This window comes from Eulemur rufifrons, chromosome 6 (genome assembly GCF_041146395.1).
Source record: "Eulemur rufifrons isolate Redbay chromosome 6, OSU_ERuf_1, whole genome shotgun sequence".
Lineage (NCBI taxonomy): Eukaryota > Metazoa > Chordata > Mammalia > Primates > Lemuridae > Eulemur > Eulemur rufifrons.
Genome location: NC_090988.1, coordinates 93,690,553 through 93,709,471, shown reverse-complemented (window position 1 = coordinate 93,709,471; position 18,919 = coordinate 93,690,553). Strand labels below are relative to the sequence as shown.

The 18,919-nt window shown below is 40.5% G+C and overlaps 1 protein-coding gene across 1 annotated transcript; it reads right to left on the bottom strand.

The window, feature by feature from the left end:
* Nucleotides 1–1,429: 1,429 nt before the first annotated feature.
* LOC138384992 (glycine N-acyltransferase-like protein 1) lies at nucleotides 1,430–11,655 on the bottom strand. Its single transcript, XM_069470629.1, has 5 exons — nucleotides 11,578–11,655; nucleotides 10,886–10,993; nucleotides 2,567–2,691; nucleotides 2,162–2,341; nucleotides 1,430–1,889 (listed from the first exon to the last, which is right to left on the bottom strand). Exons 1-5 carry the CDS (start codon nucleotides 11,653–11,655, stop codon nucleotides 1,430–1,432), a joined length of 951 nt encoding a protein of 316 aa, XP_069326730.1.
* Nucleotides 11,656–18,919: the final 7,264 nt, after the last annotated feature.

The window sequence follows — 18,919 nt, the reverse complement described above, 5'->3', positions numbered from 1 at the left end:
AATGATATGTTTCCTCTCTTTCTCAGACCATGCTTTCATTTAAGTCCATATAGCAATGAGCCAGGTCTTGGGAGTTCAACAATCTGACTGGATTAATTCATGCTAAAGTACGACAGCTCTACCATAGCCTTCTCAGAGGAATTGGAATAATAAAAACAAACAAACAAAAAAAAAACCACAGCTCATTAACCTACAAAATTCTTTAACTGCTGAAATAATTGTACACTTTTAAATCTTATGAAATATAAACATTACATTTTGTGATGGCTTTTTTTATGGAGCGATGAGGATGAGTATCACTGGTAGATTTTACTCTCAGTGCCAATTCTATTAAGATTTCTTTACATACTTTTTTTCAAAAAAAAATTATCCACATCTAGACTATCAGAAAGAGTGAAATTTCCAAAGTTTTTCTTTTCTTTCTTTTTTTTTTTTGCAATAGCTGCAATGTCCACAGTGGTCCAAGTTCCAGTGGCAGCATAGCAGAACAGGGCCAAAAGAGGTCATGATTATGTCTGTTTTGTTCCTGAAGTATGTAATTTATTTTTTTGTCGATCAGGGACTCTGAAATGGTAATATAAGTTTTTGATTATAAAGTTCTTATAATAGCGCCTAGCACATGTTCTTTCCTTTATCTGGAATTTCCCACCACTTTTTTGTCAGGCTCACTCCAACTCACTCTCCAGTCTTCATCTTAGTCATTGCTTCTCCCAGGAACCCTCCTGATCCCTGATCTTACCCTCAGACAGCAGTGGGGCAAACTCCAAGGGATGAACTCATAACCAGACTTAGAGGAAACACCTTAGCCAGTGCCATGCTTCACTAATGATTAGGAAGAAAGGGGTATGAGAAAGGAGGCACAGCAAATGCCATTTCCATAACAGGGGCCCCAAGTCCATCAGGCTTGGTTTTTGGACTCACTTTTCTGCAAAACTAATGAAAGTTAGCCTAATAGAGGCGTTTGTTGGGGGCCTCAGTTTTATACCTTGCAAGTCACTAAACTACAAAACTGACTCCATTCCTTAGTGTAGTTGTGTCTCATAAATCCATAAATAGCAGATGTATTTACAAGAAAGTATCTGTACAGATTAGGTATATTCTACTGACAATTTTATTACAGTTTCTTATTTATCTTCCATGTAGTAGATTCTGCCAATCAAATTTCATAAAGAGTTCTGATTTCCAGAGGTAAGAACTGCCCCTGGTTTTCTAGTTCCCTGTTTATGGTAACTTCTTCCTTTCCAGCAACATTTACGCATATTGAAAGACCGTACCCTCCCCTGCCCTCTGCCCAGACTGTAAGCTCCTGAAGAGTGTGGCTGTTTCTTTTAACATCGTATCTCCATGTGAGAAGAGTTTCTGGCCCATCATAAATACCCACGAAACATCGGTGAGTAAAGAATGCTACTTTGTGACTTCTGCTTCAATATTAAGCAAGGGCTTGCCCAGGAGGGATAAGCTTCATCGTTTGAACAAATGGAACTAATTTCTGTGGGCAGCATATCCAGGTGTGCCACCCACATGCAACCACAAATAAACCAACACGCATCACAGCTCTATGGGATTTTTCATTCTCTTCCAGCACAGAGAGATAAAATGGAATATTCTTCTGACGCAGATACTTTACATAATGCTCTAACATCTGTGTAAATTTGCCTTGGCCTCGGTATCTTTCCACAGTGTACGCCATTCTCAGTTCACAAGAGAAGTCCATGGTGCCCCATGAGACTGGGTCCCCTCCTGGGCCCAGCAAACAGTACGCTGGCAGCCTCTGTATGCAGCGCTGGATGAAATGCAGGCTCTTTTCATTCTGCCCTGGCCTCCAGCTGGCATTTATTGGCCCAACATGAGAGACATCCAGTCGGGAAATCTTAAAATTAGGATCATCACTATGGAAAATGAAAACAAAAACAAAAAATTTTATCCCTACTCCTGTAATTTCTGGATAGCATCCCATTCTAGAGCTCCCAGGCACTCCTTGTTTAAAGAACCATCATTGCAAAGTTGCTCATTTTGAGCACTGACAGTATTTACTCATTCCAGTGAATGAATTCATCCTCTCCTCTCTCCAAAACTGATTTATGTGCATTACAAAAATGTATAAGGAAGAACAATACTAAAGAAAAGCCGCAGGAGTTATGAGTACATGTTTTTTTTGTACCTCTCAAATTCATCCTCTCTGTGGTCCACCTCACACCAGCTTCCAGCCTTGCTCTCATCGGAGACGTTGAGCTTCAGGATATCTTCATCCATATAGAGGACTGCCTTCAAGTAGTTTATCCTCACTGACTTAGAAAATGCAGCTGCTCTTATCCCCTCACCCAGACTTTCTTGACAACCTGGGCAGAAAGCAATATTGTAAATGATTGAGTTCTCTACTTCTGCAGCTCCCACCTGAAGAATAACTCAATGCAATTGCTTAGAAGTTCTCAAACTTGAGCTTTCACCACGATCAGCTGGAGCACATATTACACCACAGATCGCCGTACCCTTCCCAGACCCAGACTTTCTCAGGTGATGTGAATGCTGTTAGTTGAGGACCCAATTTGAGAAGGACTGCTGTCCTTGGATATGGAGTATCTGTCTCCAGTTTATGACTGCGCTATTTTCCAGGACTTCCTGTAATTTTTGAGGAACTTTGGAGAATATACAATATGTGTTCGCGTATGGATCCAGGTCATCAGTCATCTCCTATATAGGACAGTGAAAAGTCACATCAGTACCCTTGAACTTTTTCTTCCCCTTTCACTTATTGAGATTGTCAGAAAAAGGAAAATTCAAAAGAAAATTTTAACAGTGGCTCACGATGGCTGAAATTGGGCACATGGCTAATAAAATCTAGGCCTTTAAAGCTGACCTCTTGCCCGGGTAACTGGAGTTTGTTAAATACTTCATTGAAAGGTACGTTATAAGCCTGTTTATCAGTTGCAGAACAAAGACAGGTGGCATCAGTCACCCCCCACCGGACCCTAAGATGCCTAAACTTTCTCCCTACCCAGTCAGCTGCATATTTAATATACGTGTAGTGTCACTGAGTGCCAGAGTTACAAGAATGTAACTGTTGCTTATTATCCACTTCTCCCAGCTTCTGTGCCGCGTGTACCCTCCTGTTAGAAAAGGTGTATATACTCGGCCTCATGTAACCTACTTCAAGACACAGTTTTGGTCTATAACGAGTCTGTGTTCCTGGGCTGAAGTCCTCAGGCAGGGCTCAGAATAAACCTAACCATGACTTCTCTAAGTTCTGTTGTCTGTTGTTTCACTTTTCAGGTGACAAAATGTAGGCAGCTGGAATCTACAGCGTCCAAGACCTGGTCAAGATACTTCAGCGGATAACAAACATGAGTGAGACATTGCCTTTTCTCAAGGCTACAGAATATCAGCCTGTTAGAATAGTAATACTTTCTTCAAAGCCAGAAGCCTACAGAGTAGAACGAAGTAATTGGAATTTTTGGTAGCAGTCAGGGCAAATTATGTGGTATTTTATAATCATGGGCTTGGAAGAAGGAGACTTGTTCACGGAAAGATAAGCATGTGTTTCTGAGGGGGAATATCAATAAGAAGCATGAGAGTTTTAGCAGTGAATGTATGATGTCAGAAATTATATTGTTAAAGAGTGAAATATAAAATAATGTAACTAATTTTAAAGAAATGTTCAAAAATGTGAAGGTGATTTTATAAATGCAGGTTCCCAAATATGGCCAAAACCACAACTGCAATGAATTTAAAGTAGTAGTTTAAAAGAGCTGATTTTGAAAGAAAGACTAATTTAAGTCCAATATTTCTTTGCTGATTTCCTGTCTAGTGCTGTGAGTGGGGTGTTCAAGTCTCTCACTATTATTCTGTGCTGTCTCTTTCTTTAGGTCTAGTAACATTTGTTTAATAAACTGGGTACTCCAATGTTGTGTGCATCCATATTTAGGATTGTTATATCCTCTTGCTGAATGGATCCATTTATCATTATATAATGACCTTATTTGTCTTTTTTTTTTTTACTGTTTTTGATTTAAAGTTTGTTTTATATGATATAAGTATAGTTACTCTTGCTTGCTTTTGATTTCTGTTTTGCATGAAATATCTTTTTCTTTACTTTACCCCTTTACTTTCAGTCTGTGTCTTTATAGGTTAGGTGGGTTTCTTATGAGTAAAATAAAGCTGGATCGTGTTTTTATGCATTCTGCCAATCTACACCTTTTAAGTGGGGCATTTAATCCGTTTACATTCAAGGTTAATGTTGATAGGCTTTGTTCTCATCATATTGTTAATTAATTGCTAGTTGTTTTATATATTCTTTGTTTCTTTTTCTATTTTTATCTTTGTGGTTTGCTGAACTTTTGTCATGTTGCCATTTACTTCATTTCTCTTTCTCCTTTGTGTGATTGTTTTATTAGACCTTTGCCTTTTGTATTTTTGTATTTTTTCATGATGAATATTGATCTTTGATTTCCGTGTTTAAGGCACCTTTGGGCATTTCCTGTAGTGCCGATATAATGGTGATGAATTCCTTTAGCATTGCGTGTCTGGGAATGACTTTATTTCTCCTTCATTTGAGAAACTTATTCTGGCAGTATATACAGTTCTTGGCTGATAGTTATTTTCTTTCAGCATTTTGAAAATGGCATCCCATTCTCTTCTGTCCTATAAGGTTTTGTTGAGAAGTCCACTGTTTGCCTGATGGAGTTTCCTTTATAGATGACTAGACACTGTTCTCTTGCTAACTTTAAAATTCTTTCTTTCACTTTGACTTTGGTCATTCTGATTATAATGTGCTGTGGGGAAGTCTTTTTTACAATGTATTTTCCTGGGGCTTGTTGGGCCTTCTGTATCTGAATGTCTAACTCTCTTGCTTTTCCTGGGAAGTTTTCATCAACCATTTCCTTTAATAGGTTTCCTAAACCTTTTAATCTATCTTTCTTCTCAGGAATACTGATATTTTGTGAGTTTAGTTGCTTAAGGTAGTACCAGATATCCCAAAGGCTTTGCTCATTTTTTAAAATTCTTTTTGCCTTATTTTTGTGTGACTGGATTACTTCAAAACACCTGTTTTTTAGTTCAGAGATTCTTTCTTCTGCTTGGTCCTGTCTATTCTTGAAGCTTTCAAATGTGTTTTGCATTTCCTTCAATGAATTTTTCAGCTCCAGAATTTTTATGGTTTTGTTTTTTTAAAATGATAATCTATCTCCTTGGTAAATTTCTCATTCACATCCTGAGTTGATTTTCTGATTTCTTTGTATTGTTTTTTAGATTTATCTTGCATTTCATTGAGCTTCTTTAAAATCAATATTTGGAATTGATCTATCATTGTGAGGAATTCTTTATGATTGGGATTCATTGCTGGAAAATTGTTTTGGTTCTTTGGTGGTGTCATATTTCCTTGCTTTTTCATGTTTCCTGTGTTCTTCCATTAATATCTGGATATCTGGTGTGTTAGTCACTTGTTCTGATTTTTTAAAAATTGCTTTTGAAGAGGAGACTTTTTTCCTAAACATGTATGTATGTTGTTGCTTGAGTAGGACACTTTGGCTTTGATTTTGGGTATCTGCATTAGTGTGATCTTTGTATGTTTTCTTAGGCAGTACACAAGGTTAATGGTATCTGTGATCTCCTTGGTGGCTTAGGGAACAATTATTATTTGAGGCTGTGGTGAAGTTTTGCTGAGGACTTGAACACCAGCTGAGCCAGTCACTGGGCTCCTGTGGTGGCAGCAGTGGGCTAAGTATGCCTGATATTAGGCCCAAAGTGGCTTACACTGGCAGTGGTGTAAGTGCATCCCGAGGAGCCAATTCTTGGGCCTTCGGGTGGCTTGCTCAGAACCCAGTAGTTGAAGAAGAAGGCTGCGTGTGGGACCAGGTTCTCAGGCCCCTGAGAATCAGTGTGATGTGGGAGGTGGCAGTAGCAGTGGTGGAGCCACCTACTAGGACCCAAGTGGTCCAAGTTGGTATCACTGGTAGCTGCAATGGATTGGGCAGGCTAGTTCCCAGTCCCACAGCTGCCTGTGGCAGGGCGGTGGGTATTTCCCTAAGTATTCTTAGGAGAGTTTGATCTCCCATGTTCCTTCTTGGCTGGGTGGCAGCTGTAGCGATGTCATCTTGAGCTTGGCTTAAGGAAAGAGCATTTCCCAGTGTTAAACCCTCAAAATGGTGCCACCTGTGGGCTTGCAATCAAAGAGGGCAGAGCCCCTTTCAGGCAAACAGTATGGGCAAGAAACTGTGGGGAGTGTGCTCTGCTCACATCTCAATCTCACAGGAGCCTGTAGGAGGGTAATGGGAATTGTCCTAGGTGTGTGTAGGGGAGCTTGGGCTCCCCTGTTCCTTCTCAACTGGGTGGGGTACAGCTGTGTCAGCCTAAACTGAGCCCATGGGTGGGGTGCTTCCCAGCTTTAAACTCCCCCAAATGGGTCCTTGGGCCTGTGAGCAGAGAGGGTGGGGCCCTTCTCAATCAGGCTCCTCTGGCAGGAAACTAGGGGGAATGTGATTCACTTGAGACTTGGTCCCATAGCAGATGGCTGCAGGATGCTGGGCAAGGTCCCAGATGCATGCTGAACAGCCTCCTTTCCCTGCCCCTCCCCAGCCAGGTGGGGCTGCAGCCTCATCTGCCCAAACTCAGCCCCAGGGTGAGGCACACCCCAATGTCAAACTTTCAAAATGGTACCTAGTACCTGTGTCCAGAAAGGCTGGAGCCCCACCCAGGCAAGCGGCAGGGGTAAGAAATTGTGGAGAATGCTGTCTGCTTCCACATCTCAGTCTTAGCAGCCCACATCAGGGTGGTGAGGACCTTTCCCAGGGTGCTTGGGAGCACCTAGGCTCCTCTAACCCTCCTAAGAGCTGCACAGTGGCTACGGGCACGCCTGCAGTTCCCCGGTATCGAGTTTCTCAGAATGGTATGCAGCTCAAGCTGCTCTAGGCTTGGATGCCTGTGGGATTCCACATGGATTCCGTTTCTGGGCAGTATCTCTGTGCAGTATCCAAATGGCTCCCTATGTTTGGCCCAAGACCTGCGTGAGTCAGAGATTCTTTTGTAGCCAAGATCATAAAAACTTGTCTTGGAAAGTGGGGCCCTGGGGGTTTCTCTCTTACTGTTTCCCTGAGGCTAGGAGCTTTTCGCAGCTCTTAGCCAGGCCCTGGTGGGGCAAGTTACCATGAACCCTGTCCTTACCCACTTTTGGTGCTTCCTATTAAATCCTAGTGTTTTCTCCTAGACGATCTGTTTGAAATGTGAGAATCGATTTCCTATTCTGGCTCTTCTCTCTGGAAGAGGCGTATACTACCTGTGTCTAGTCAGCTATCTTGATCTTACCTAAAACCTAAAAGTTCATTTTTAAATGATGGTTAAAAAAAAAAGGAGAAAGAGGTAAAACTTCTGGTAAGGCCTTTTAAGGAAAAACAAGAGAAAGAGAGAGGGGAAAGAAAAGAAAACTAAAAGCATAGAGTAGTAGAGATGAGAAAGGAAATAGAGAAAGGAATAAAAGAATTATAAGAAAAGGTTATATGCTACTCCAGGGCAATAAGGCAATACATTTACTCATAAAAGAAATGGATGCTGTCCCTCAAGAATAAACTATCACAATTGACCTTCAAAGAAATAAAAAATCTCTACAGACTAATAGAAAAGATTGGAAATGAAATTAAATGTCTACCATTTAAAAAGTGGCCAGAATTAAGTTATTTTACATTTAAATTATATATAAGCCAAAAATCAACACACAATTTAATATTAGACCATGGTAACAGATGGAAAGATTCCAATCCCGAATCTGGTAAAGAAATAACAAAAAGAAATGCTCTAAAACATATAAAGACAGAATCAAACATAGTTCCAAATGTAAGGTGGTATAGCCATTTCATTAAAATCAGGGATGAGACAAAGATAGAACTACTATTGTTGTTAGTTGGTATGATTTTCATAGTTTCTATAGTATGCAATAAAGCAAAAAAACCTAAACAACCAATACAGATATTGGAAAAGAAGCAGCAAATTATCTTTGTTTGTAGATTACAGTATTATGCATTTAGAAAATCTAAGAGATTTTGATGAAAAAAATAACCCCCACAAACAGGATTGTAAAGCATAGTGTGGCATATTAAAAGTTTAGAAACAAATACAGAAGTAGATACAAAAATATATAAACATGTTATATGAAAAAAGAGGCATTTAAGTGTCAGTAATGGACTGATTTATTTAATAAATAGTACTGGCCTAATTTGCTAGCCATGTGAAAGAAAGAAAGAAAAGAATCTTAATTCATGCCATTCAAAAATTTATTCCAGATGAAATGAAGATTGAAACATAAAAAGTAAAAATTAACCTGTTGTAAGACAGAATAGGAAAACATTTGCATAATCTTGGAGTAGAAAAATCTTAATTAAAAAAAACCCTCAGAAGTCATAGTGAAAAGATAACATATTTAGTTACATAAAAATTAAATATGTCTTCATGTCAAAATCTCCATGAATAAAAAAAAAAGTAATTATATATTGGGCCCAACAAATTTGTAGCACACATCTTGTGTTAGTATCCCTAATATTTAAAACACTCTTACAGTATTTCAAGAATGACACAAAAATTCAGTGCAAAAATAATCAAAGGGTATAAACAGTTTAGAATTAAACTCCATGTGACTGATAAACATGAAAATAATTTCAATTTCCCTAGTCAGAGAAATGCAAACAATAAGATGCCATTTTCACCCATGAATTTGGCATAACTTAAAAGAGAGAATGGGGAAACAGAATGGGGAGAATGTGGGGAAACAGTTCTTCCATGTACTAATAATGGAAATAATATTGTGACAAACTTTTGGGAAGGGACTCTATCGGTATCTACCAGACTTAACAAAACAAAACACTTTTACTTTGCGATACCTCTTTTGGAAATCATTCATATTGAGAAAAGTTTCCAAGATGTAAAGACATGCGTACAAGGATGTTTACTGAAGCATTGTTTATAGTGGCAAAGAACTGTGGGCAATTTGAATCCAAAAAGAGCAGAGACTAACTGAATTACAGTGTATTTACTCTATGGAGTGTCACACAGTTATTAAAAAGAATGAGTTAGTGCTGATTGATTGACCCAAAGGGATGTCCATGATACATTAAAGGCAAATTAAAAAGTGATGAAAGAGGAGTGGTCAATATTCCTGCCTGTGTTAGTATGAGCAAGGACATTGATTACCCCACGGGGTGGGAAAGGAGAAGAGGAAGGGAGGTGAGAGGTTGTTAACTTCTTAAAACAACGCTGGATTTTTCCACTTGTTTAACCAACATATATTACTTTTGGGATTAAAAATTAACAAAGAAAAATTAAAAAATTTTTTCTATATAAATTCTCCTGTATCCCACCCTTAAATGTTCTTCTTCAAAATTGGGTTGAATTTTAATACTGAAAGGAACATGATATGCTATGGAATTAGGATAGATGAGTGTATTGCAAAGCAAATTGCATTATTTTGCAATCTTTCCATTTTTTGTTATATATACGTACCATAGCACTTTCATGTTTTTAATATTTTTATTTACTGACTTGCTTTTTAAACAAAAACTAGCCTTGGTCAAAGCAATGAAAATATGCTTAGTTAAATTCTATAGCCCAACTTCTTCAAAGTGTGGTATACTAAATAACTACAGGTAGTCAAATATTTTTATTTCAATAACTTTGTAGGCATTATGTGTATTTTAGCAATGCAACTATAACATCAAACTCATGATTTTATATTTTCATTGCTTTGAACTCAGTCCTTGAACCCAAATTGTCAGGAAGCCAGGAGATCAAATGAACATTCCTAGAGAAAGTGCCCAGAAAAAATATATGGGGAGTGTAAGGCCCAGTCCGGTTCCCAACTTCTGCATCCCCCCTTTCCTCAAGCGAGGGCCACTCCATTACTTTCTGCACCCAGTCCTGACCCAGTCTGCAAACTAGTTTTGACCTTAACTAGTTTATTATTATTTGCCGACTCAGCTTCTGTACCCACAATGAAGCTGAGCTGGTCACGAAGCTTAGGGTCACTGACTAGATGTCCAGGGGAAGTTCATAGGCTCTCGGGCAAAAGTAGACCTAGGTTTGCATTTCAGTTTAATCACTTATTCCTTAGTGTGACCTCAGCCAATAATGATGCTAAATAATATTTACAATTATATGTGGGTACCAAGTCTTTGATGTACAGTGTCTCATTTAAACCTATATAATCTTCTGCAGAAGTACTGTTATTCCCATTTTACAGATGAAGACGCTGAGGCTCAGAGAGGTGTCTGTGGTTACATTGCTAGTAAAACTGGCAGAGTCAACTGAACTTGAATTCAGGTCAGACAATGCTTTAACATATGGTCTCCTGCAGCTACATGACTTAATATTCCTCAGCATACTTCTCTCATCCCTAAATTGGAGATGTTAATGCTCACTTCATAAGGTTGTTCTGAGGATGACACTCACTATCTGGGGAAATGCTTCCACACAGTAATTATGAGTTCCTTTCCTGGTTCCTAAGAGGCAATTTTTGCTAGTAGACTTCTGTCCTGGTTTTTGTTTCTAAGTCACTGTTCTGATATTCCATACACTCACCTTTCCCGATGGGTTTGCCTCCTTTCAGCCGCTGCAGCTGACCCCTGCTACTGCAGTGGGCCCTTAATCTGGCAGTGTCAGCCTTGTCCTCTTGCAACCTTCTTCCTCCTCCTGCTCCTCCCCCATCCTGCCCTTGACCAGATGAGTCCTGTGCTTTGACAGGAAGGGTGGGGATGTGGAGCTCATCTGTGGTACCAAGTACTGAATGAGGATCTTTAAAATTCTCCAAATTTTCTTTCACCTTACAAGCAGCCCTGGTGAGTCTGAACTGGTTGGTTCCTTGAGTCCTTTGGAACTGCCTGGTCCCACCTGTCCCTATCTGTGTGCCTACCTGTTTCTGAGGCCGGATAATAACTGTCTGATACTCGGGCCAGGAGTCCACCAGCACCTCCATGTTGAAGGGGTTTCCATGATTGATGTAATACACAGAGCCATACACCTGAAGGAGGAGAGAAAGGGACTAGGAGAGGTGGGGATCCTCAGAGATGGGGCCCTGGATGTGATGAGGAAGAGAGAAATGCAGGCCAAGCGGGGGCACTGGAACTAAGTCAGTGATGGTAATCAGATAAACATTGTCTCTAGAACCATATCAAAGGAAGTGAAGATACCAGCAAGCAGGCAGAAGAACTCACAGGTGTCCTTGTAATAACAAATAGTTGTTGTGTACTAATTGGACACTTGATATGCTCTTAGTACATGTGTTGTATGGTTTTATGTAGTGCTCACAGTGACTTTAAGAGGTAGGTGCTAGTATTATTCTCATATCACAGATGAAAAGATCAAGACACGGAAAGGTGAAGAAGCATGCCCAATGCCACCAAACTAGAAAATGGCAGACTCGGAACACACACCCATTCAGTCTGGCTTCAAAACCTGTTTTCTTGGCCAGCATCCCCACTGCCTCTCCAAATGGATGGCAAAACCCGCAGAATAGGCCTACTCCCACCTCCTGAGAAGGAGCCTACTGTTTTCTCATCCCTAACTCCCCTACACCTATACCCCAACCTCCTGCTGTCCCCTAACCTTTATGGACTCAGGGATGCTCCTGGCCAAGGATTTGTATAGGGTTAGCAGCTTCTGGGAATTATTCAGTAGGAGCATTTTCTAGAGTGCTTCAATCCTTGAGCCCTTCAAGCAGAAACCCTGAAAAGATAAGAAGCAAAGGGAGAATGTTAAGGGACCATGTGAATTAAAAATGCACTTTACACATATCATTCAAATAATACTCCAGAGGTAGGTACAGCTACCATCATCCTCATTCTGAAGACACCAAAGCTCAGAGAGACTACGTGACTTTCTCAAGTTCTTCCAGAGATGAATGGCAGAGTCAGATTTTAAAACCACGTATGAATGACTCCAAAACCCCGCTCTTCCTCCCTGGTGGAATGAATTAGACATGAATATTGAGAGTTCTGTGAGGTTCCTAAATGCCTGCAGTAGAACTCTGCACCATGGTCACCATAACCCTTTTTCTATATCTTGATCATTAGATGCCTGAGAAGCCTTCTCTCATCTGGAATAGAGATTATCAGCTCTCCAAGGATAACTGTGAATGGAAAACTTAGAGTAGCTGTTGGGAAAGATTTTCTTTAGTTTCTTAGAGACAAACTAGTAAATATTTTAGGTCTATGGCCATTTTGGAATTTGTCTCAGTTTCATTATAAAAATTGATAAATAAGAAAAATTTTTGACACATATCCATAAACTTCAGTTGAAATGACATTTGCAATCCTGGGAAATGTGCCAAGAATTTAACAATAATTTGGAGAAGTCCATCAGTATAACTGATAGTTGTGCAAAGCTCAGGCAAGGTTCAAATTTTAATTCTTCCTCCTACCTCCTTGTCAAGTTGCTTAACCAATCAGAACTTGGAAATGTTTTCTCACCAGTAAACTGGAAATTAGAATGCATGTTCTTCAGAGTTATGGGATTACACAATGTAATGCATATAAAATGCATAGCATTATACTTGGTATAAGGTAAGTACAGTATTTAACAAGTTTTTTTGGTTGATTTTATATGATCAACATGTCATTTATACATTTAGCAATTATATCCAATTATGTGAAAAATAATAAAAAATGTGAAGAACTTACCAGTTTAATTAATATAAGAAAAATAACCCATGGATCAGGTATTTGAAATGGTCATTAGCAAATTAGTTAATACAGATATTCAAAACTTTTTAACCACAGGGGTAAAATAGTTAATAAATATGTGTTAATTAATAGGCAAGGTGAAACATATTTTCCCTGAGATCAAAGGCCTATTAAAGTTACACTATCTTCTGTACTTTGATGAAGAAATCTTTAAACTGAGGACTCAACTCTGATCTTTTCCTTTTGCCCAAATTCCTTTCTTAGGGGCGTGGTGAGTCAAGCCTACAAATGATAAATCTCACTAACAGGTTTTGTTAACCCAATATAATGTGGTTTACTTCCCAACCTGCTTCCAGTATAGCATCGCATGAAAGATAGAAGACCCCCTTATCTTAACTCAAGCATCCTAGCTATTCTTGTGTTAACTAAGAGAGCCTCCTGTCTGGACCTCCAGGACGCTCAGATCCTTATCTCAAGCATTTCCTTCCCACTGACTCCTGTTCTTTTAGACAAAGGCTAACTCTTTCAGCCAATTGTCAACTAAAGCAGCGGTCCCCAACCTTTTGGGCACCAGGGACCAATTTCATGGAAGACAATTTTTCCACGGATCTGAGGGGTGGGGCGGGGAATGATTTCGGGATGACTCAAGTGCATTACATTTATTGTGTACTTTATTTCTATTATTATTATATTGTAATATATAATGACATAATTTTACAACTCATCATAATGCAGAATCAGTGGGAGCCCTGACTAGCTGTAAATACAGATGAAGCTTTGCTTACTTGCCCGCTGCTAACCTCCTGCTGTGCGGCCCAGTTCCTAACAGGCCATGGACCACGACTGGTCCATGGCCCTGGGGTTGGGAACCACAGAACTAAAGAATCCATAAGCCTACCTATGACTTGTAAGCCTCTGCTTCGAGATGTCTTGCCTTTTCAGGCCAAATCAATGTATGCCTTCCATGTATTGATTTATGGCTTTACCTGTAATTCCTACCTCCCTGACATGTATAAAACCAACTGTAACCTAACCACAGTGAGTCACTTGCTCAAGTCTTCTTGGGCATGGATCTGGGCCATGGTCCTCAAACTTGGCTCAGAATAAACCTCTTTAAATTATTTTAGAGTTTGGATTTTTCTGTCCACACACAAAAGCACCCTGTTGCACGAGTTCAGAATTTCAGAATGTTTAAGAAACATCTAGTAAATAGACCTGGGTCTCTTCCCTGAGTCTGCCCTCTGTCTTCCTGTGCTGTTCTTAGAGAAGTCAACAAAAGCTGGTCATTTTTTCTACCTCCTCCAAGTGCTTTTCTTGCTCTGCATTTCTTCCCTGATTGATCTAAAATTGCCTGTGCTCATGTCTTTCACTATTTCAAAGGATTTCAAAATCCTTTCAAAGGATTTTTTTTCCTTTGAACTTTTGGGAAGGTTTTAGAAGTTTTAATTCAAGATCTGCCATGCTTTATCAGTTTCCCAAAAGAACTGGTGTTTCATTTGCCGTGAGAACACTGTAGCCTGGACTGACACATGAAAAGAATAAACTTTTGTTCCCTACACCAATTAGCTACCACATCTTTCTCCAAAATCTCTCTCCTGTCCATTCCCTCCTCCATCCCTTCTGCCATAACCTTAGTTCAGGACCTGCTTCTCATGTTAGAATATTGCTGTTATCACCTCGCATCTTCCTATTTCAGTCCTGCTAAGGCTCCATCCCCCTCCGGAATTTAGGAATCCGTCATTAACAACATCTCCAATGCCCTCGCCTCTTCTGTAAACACTTCCTTTACCTTTTTACTCCCGACTCTCCCCTGAGGACGTTGTTATGCTTTGGCCGTTTCAAATGGGAAGCAGTTTTTATTCAGTAGCCCTCAAACGCTGGCCTAGTGGTGGGGTGTCCATCCTCATCCTCCTTGCTCCCCATCGCTGCTTTCAGACCATTGTCCAGTTTTGAATCTACACAATCAGATTACATGGCCCGTTACCCTCTCGCGATTGCCTTCATCTACCAGTCTCAAGGTTCTTACCCCTCATTTTTCCAGGATTGTAGCTCCTGGGTTATGGACACTTGCTCTAATATTTTCACTGTTTGAATTCTTGGTGATTTTAATAAACATGTAAAGGATATTTTCAACTGCTGACCTTGGTCCCTTGAACACATCTTCCATCTTTGTCCTTCACCTTTCTCCAGCTGCCCACTTCCATGGTCATACTCAAAACCTTACCATCACCAACAATTAAAACCCCTCCATAATTCCATAATCATGATTTTGTCCTTCCTGTTCTCTGACAATCCCCTCCTTTTCAGCTCACCCCCCTAGAACCCTGACTCTAATATAGAGGCAGCCCCACAAGAACCTCCAATCCTATCACGCTTTCCATCTCGTTCACCTCATTTTCCCCCGTTTTTGCATATACATAGATCCCATGAGTCATCATTGTAATCACTGCCTTTCATCTGCCCGCAGCCACCTTGCCCTTATTTCACACTGCTGTCATACTCATGTGGCAAAACCACAAAACCACAAAACAAATTCAACTCTCCTCCTACCTTGGGCCTGAACTTGGCTGCATATGGCTGGAGAATAATACACCCTTTCACACTGACTGATATTACTTCAAATTTATGACCACACACCTCGAGTGTGACTAACATGACTGCCAGGCAATCATATTAGTCTTCCTCAGTGCATTCAGTCTCCCACGACTTAGATGACTGCTTCACCACCTCCCCTCTCCTCAGACCCATACTTCTTCCCTATTTTCATTCTCCACAGATGGCCTTATTTCTGACTTCACTGAGAAAATTCAAACTGTCAAATTACAGTTGCTCCCCCACTCTCTGCCATGACCCTGTGCCTCATTGTCATTATCTGCTGATATTCCTTTTCCATATAACTTGTCACCTTCCACCATGCTACACAATTTACTTATTTGTTTCATTGTCTGACTCCACACATGAGGCTAAGAGCCCTGTGCAGGCAGGGATCTTTATTTTAATGTATACTAAGTGCCTAGAAAAATTCTTCATATAAAGTAGACACTCAATAAATATCAATAGATGAATATCACATCATTTTTTATGATATCAGAAGTCCTACATTTACATTATAGATATTTTATAAACTACTCATGCATTAAGCAACCCTAGTCCCACTATCTGGAGACAGTTACTACTCACATTTGAATGTATATTCTGCCAATGTTATTTTCTATGATTGAGTTCTTATTTATGAAGGCATGTCTGTTAATATAGAGGATAGAACATATTTAATTTAACAGTTTTCAGTTTGGTTTGTATGGATATTTAAAGTATGTTATATAGACTTCCATTTTTGCCTAGAGATCTGCAAATGTTAGAGTGGGCATCCACTGGGAGAGACACTTCTGCAACAGTGGCCAAGTAGAGGTGCATATCCAAGGAAGGATATGTCCAGGTGGAGTCCAGTTGTGTATGGGCAGCTGCCTAATGGGGAGGGGCAATGTGTTAGGCATGGGACAGGATCCAGAGTTGAGTCTTTGATGAGGGACAAAAATCATAGAGATAATGTTTTTATAAGACTGGCATACTCTTCATATTGTTTTGCAATCTGCTTTCTTCATTTGACAGTATTGTCATGAATATACTCCCTGGACACTAAGTATTTTTACTCAACATTACTATGAGTGGGTATAACACAACTTACTTAAGCACTTCCCTATGGTTGAACATTTAAATATTTTTCTGACTTTTTACTTTTCTGAATATCTCTGTCATTAATCTCCTGGACTTTCAAATTATTTCCTTAGATTACATTTCAAGAATTAAAATTGAGAATCATGAATGGTTAACATTATATTCCAGAAATGCATAAGATCTGGGCTTTATGCAGCCTCAACTGTGTGTTAGCTACCTTCACATGCAATATCTCATTTAGTCATCTCAGTAGCCCAAGTTATGCTCATTTTACAGATGAGGAAACAAAAGCTTAACATGTGATTTATTCAAAGTCATTAAGCTAGGCCAGTGGCAGACACAGGATCTACATCTCCTTGTCTGATTCTAGTTCCAGTGCTAGCCCCAATCTGCCTCAAGACTGCCTCGGTTTCTGGCAAACTCTGTGTCAGGACCTTGGCCAGGAGAACAGCTTCCCTGTGGGCTCCTTTCCTATCTGTACGACTACTGAGCGTGCCAGTCCCTTTGACCGCTTGCCAGTTCCAGAGCAAACTCCTTTGCCTTAGCCCTTAGGATCAGCTCTGGAGTCTCTCTAGAGCTCAGCCCAGGCTCATGGAGTGCAGAGGGCCAGGTCTGGACATCTGCCATCTGACAGAGAGTGATCACTCTGCAGGACTCCAGCAGGGGCTTCTCCAAGTCAACTTCCCTGATACATCTAATCTATGGATCAAAATACAAAGATCTGTCCTTACATCAGTGCCTTAGGGCTCTCTGGTTCAGCTCACTTCTGATACCAGTTTCACCATAGTCAGTATTAGTTACAAGATATCTTCCTGAAACACTCATGGTAGCCTGGACTCTGGTAGGAATGTGGACTCTCTAAACGGCAGCAATGAATTCTGGTTTCACAGGTTCTGAGTGCGTGCTAATCAGCCTTGGGCTCTCTAAGCTGCATTTCAAGGAGCCCCCATTCCTTTCTGATTCCGGGTCCCACACTGGTGGCTAGCCCTGAATGTCATTCTGTCCCCTGGGGTTCTGTAGGCCCAGCATGGGATGATGGTGGAGAGAGGACTAGGAGAGCCATTTGGGCATGGCCTCGCTTTCACAAAGGGTCCCAAACTTGAGCTTGGGGTGTTATCTCCCAGTGAGGTGATATGTGCAGAAATTCTGACAGAACTGAAAGAAAGCATCCACGATAAATTATACACTGCCAAGAGACCACTCTGAATTAATGCTTTATAATTCCTGTGCTGATCTTGTGAGTAGAACAATTGTATTGCACGGCACTTCTTTTGTTGTTGTTACAAGCATAAATTTATAAAATATACACATTTTAAAGCTGTTATAGTCTTTGTCTATGTTTTGGTCTGTCTTTATGTTTTAATATACCTCATACCAAAAAGAGTGGCCATGAGCTGGGCATCTTTGAACCTCTGTGAAGTCCTGAAACTCTTGCTTATGTCAGGTGTTGGGACTGCAGGGCTGGGTGACTGTAGAAGCTGGTGCAGGCCCACCCTCTGCATTCTCTCACAATGCGTCAAGGGTCTCTGGGATGCTTCTTTCATATCAGTGTCTTTCCTTTACTCCTAGCAATGTGAAACTAGGCTGTAGCAGCTGCCTCCGGGAGAGGGCTTCCCAGCTGATGGCAGTCAGTATCTGTCCATAGAATCTGGAAGCTGCTTAGAGATTCTGAGAAAACTTGCCTTTGCAAGATCTTTTGGAGGACTTTGAAGAGACTTAAAGGTCAAAGGATCACTCTGTCCCCCTAGGTTAAAATCAATTCTTTAAAAGTTACCTTGAGGCAATGACTAGACGCTGGCACAACCCACCTTTTCTGCATGGTAGTATATTCCTGTTTCCATTCATCAGGGAACTCACCAAGAGATCCTCCTACTCTCAAATCTGGGGGCAGTTTTTTTACATTGAGTGTCTTTCAAGGGTCAACGTCACCTCTGGCTTCTGAGATGACAGGAGGACACATGGGCCAAGGGTTCTCCTGAAATACCTGCTTTGTCTCAGAATTCCTAAAGAGGTTCCTCTTGATGGTCCACAGGAGCATCCTAACTCTTAATTCAGGAGCTTTGGTGATTGAGCAGATTCTGCACTTCAGGATGCTCAGGGAGGTGTTGTTCAGCCAGTGCTAGGACCTTGAACTGACAGTGGCTTTAGATGTGGTTGCACCTCTCTGTAGCAGAAGAAAGCTGTTCTAACTGACTGGCGGCTGGTGGCAAGGCATAGAAGGGCCAAGTAAACTAAGGTACTTCGGGTCAAAAAGACTGATAGCACCAATTATAATGTGTCCCAGAAGAGGATGGAGGTTTCTGGAGTTTGAGACAAGCAATAACCTGCCACTATAGAAAAACTTAAGACACCAAAGTGGAATTCTAAAGCCTTCACAGGGGAAGAAAAGGGGCATCCGGGGACTTTATGGAGAGGAAATGTCATGTCAAATTGCTCTGTGGAGGTGATGAAATTTCAATGACTCCTGAGAAATAGGGAAATGAGATATAGTCTTGGATAGATCAGGGATTTGGGAAGATATGGGCTCTATAGGACATGTTTTCTTGGCTTGGGGCATCTAAGAACATTTTAGAGCTATATGGCTCTCTGAT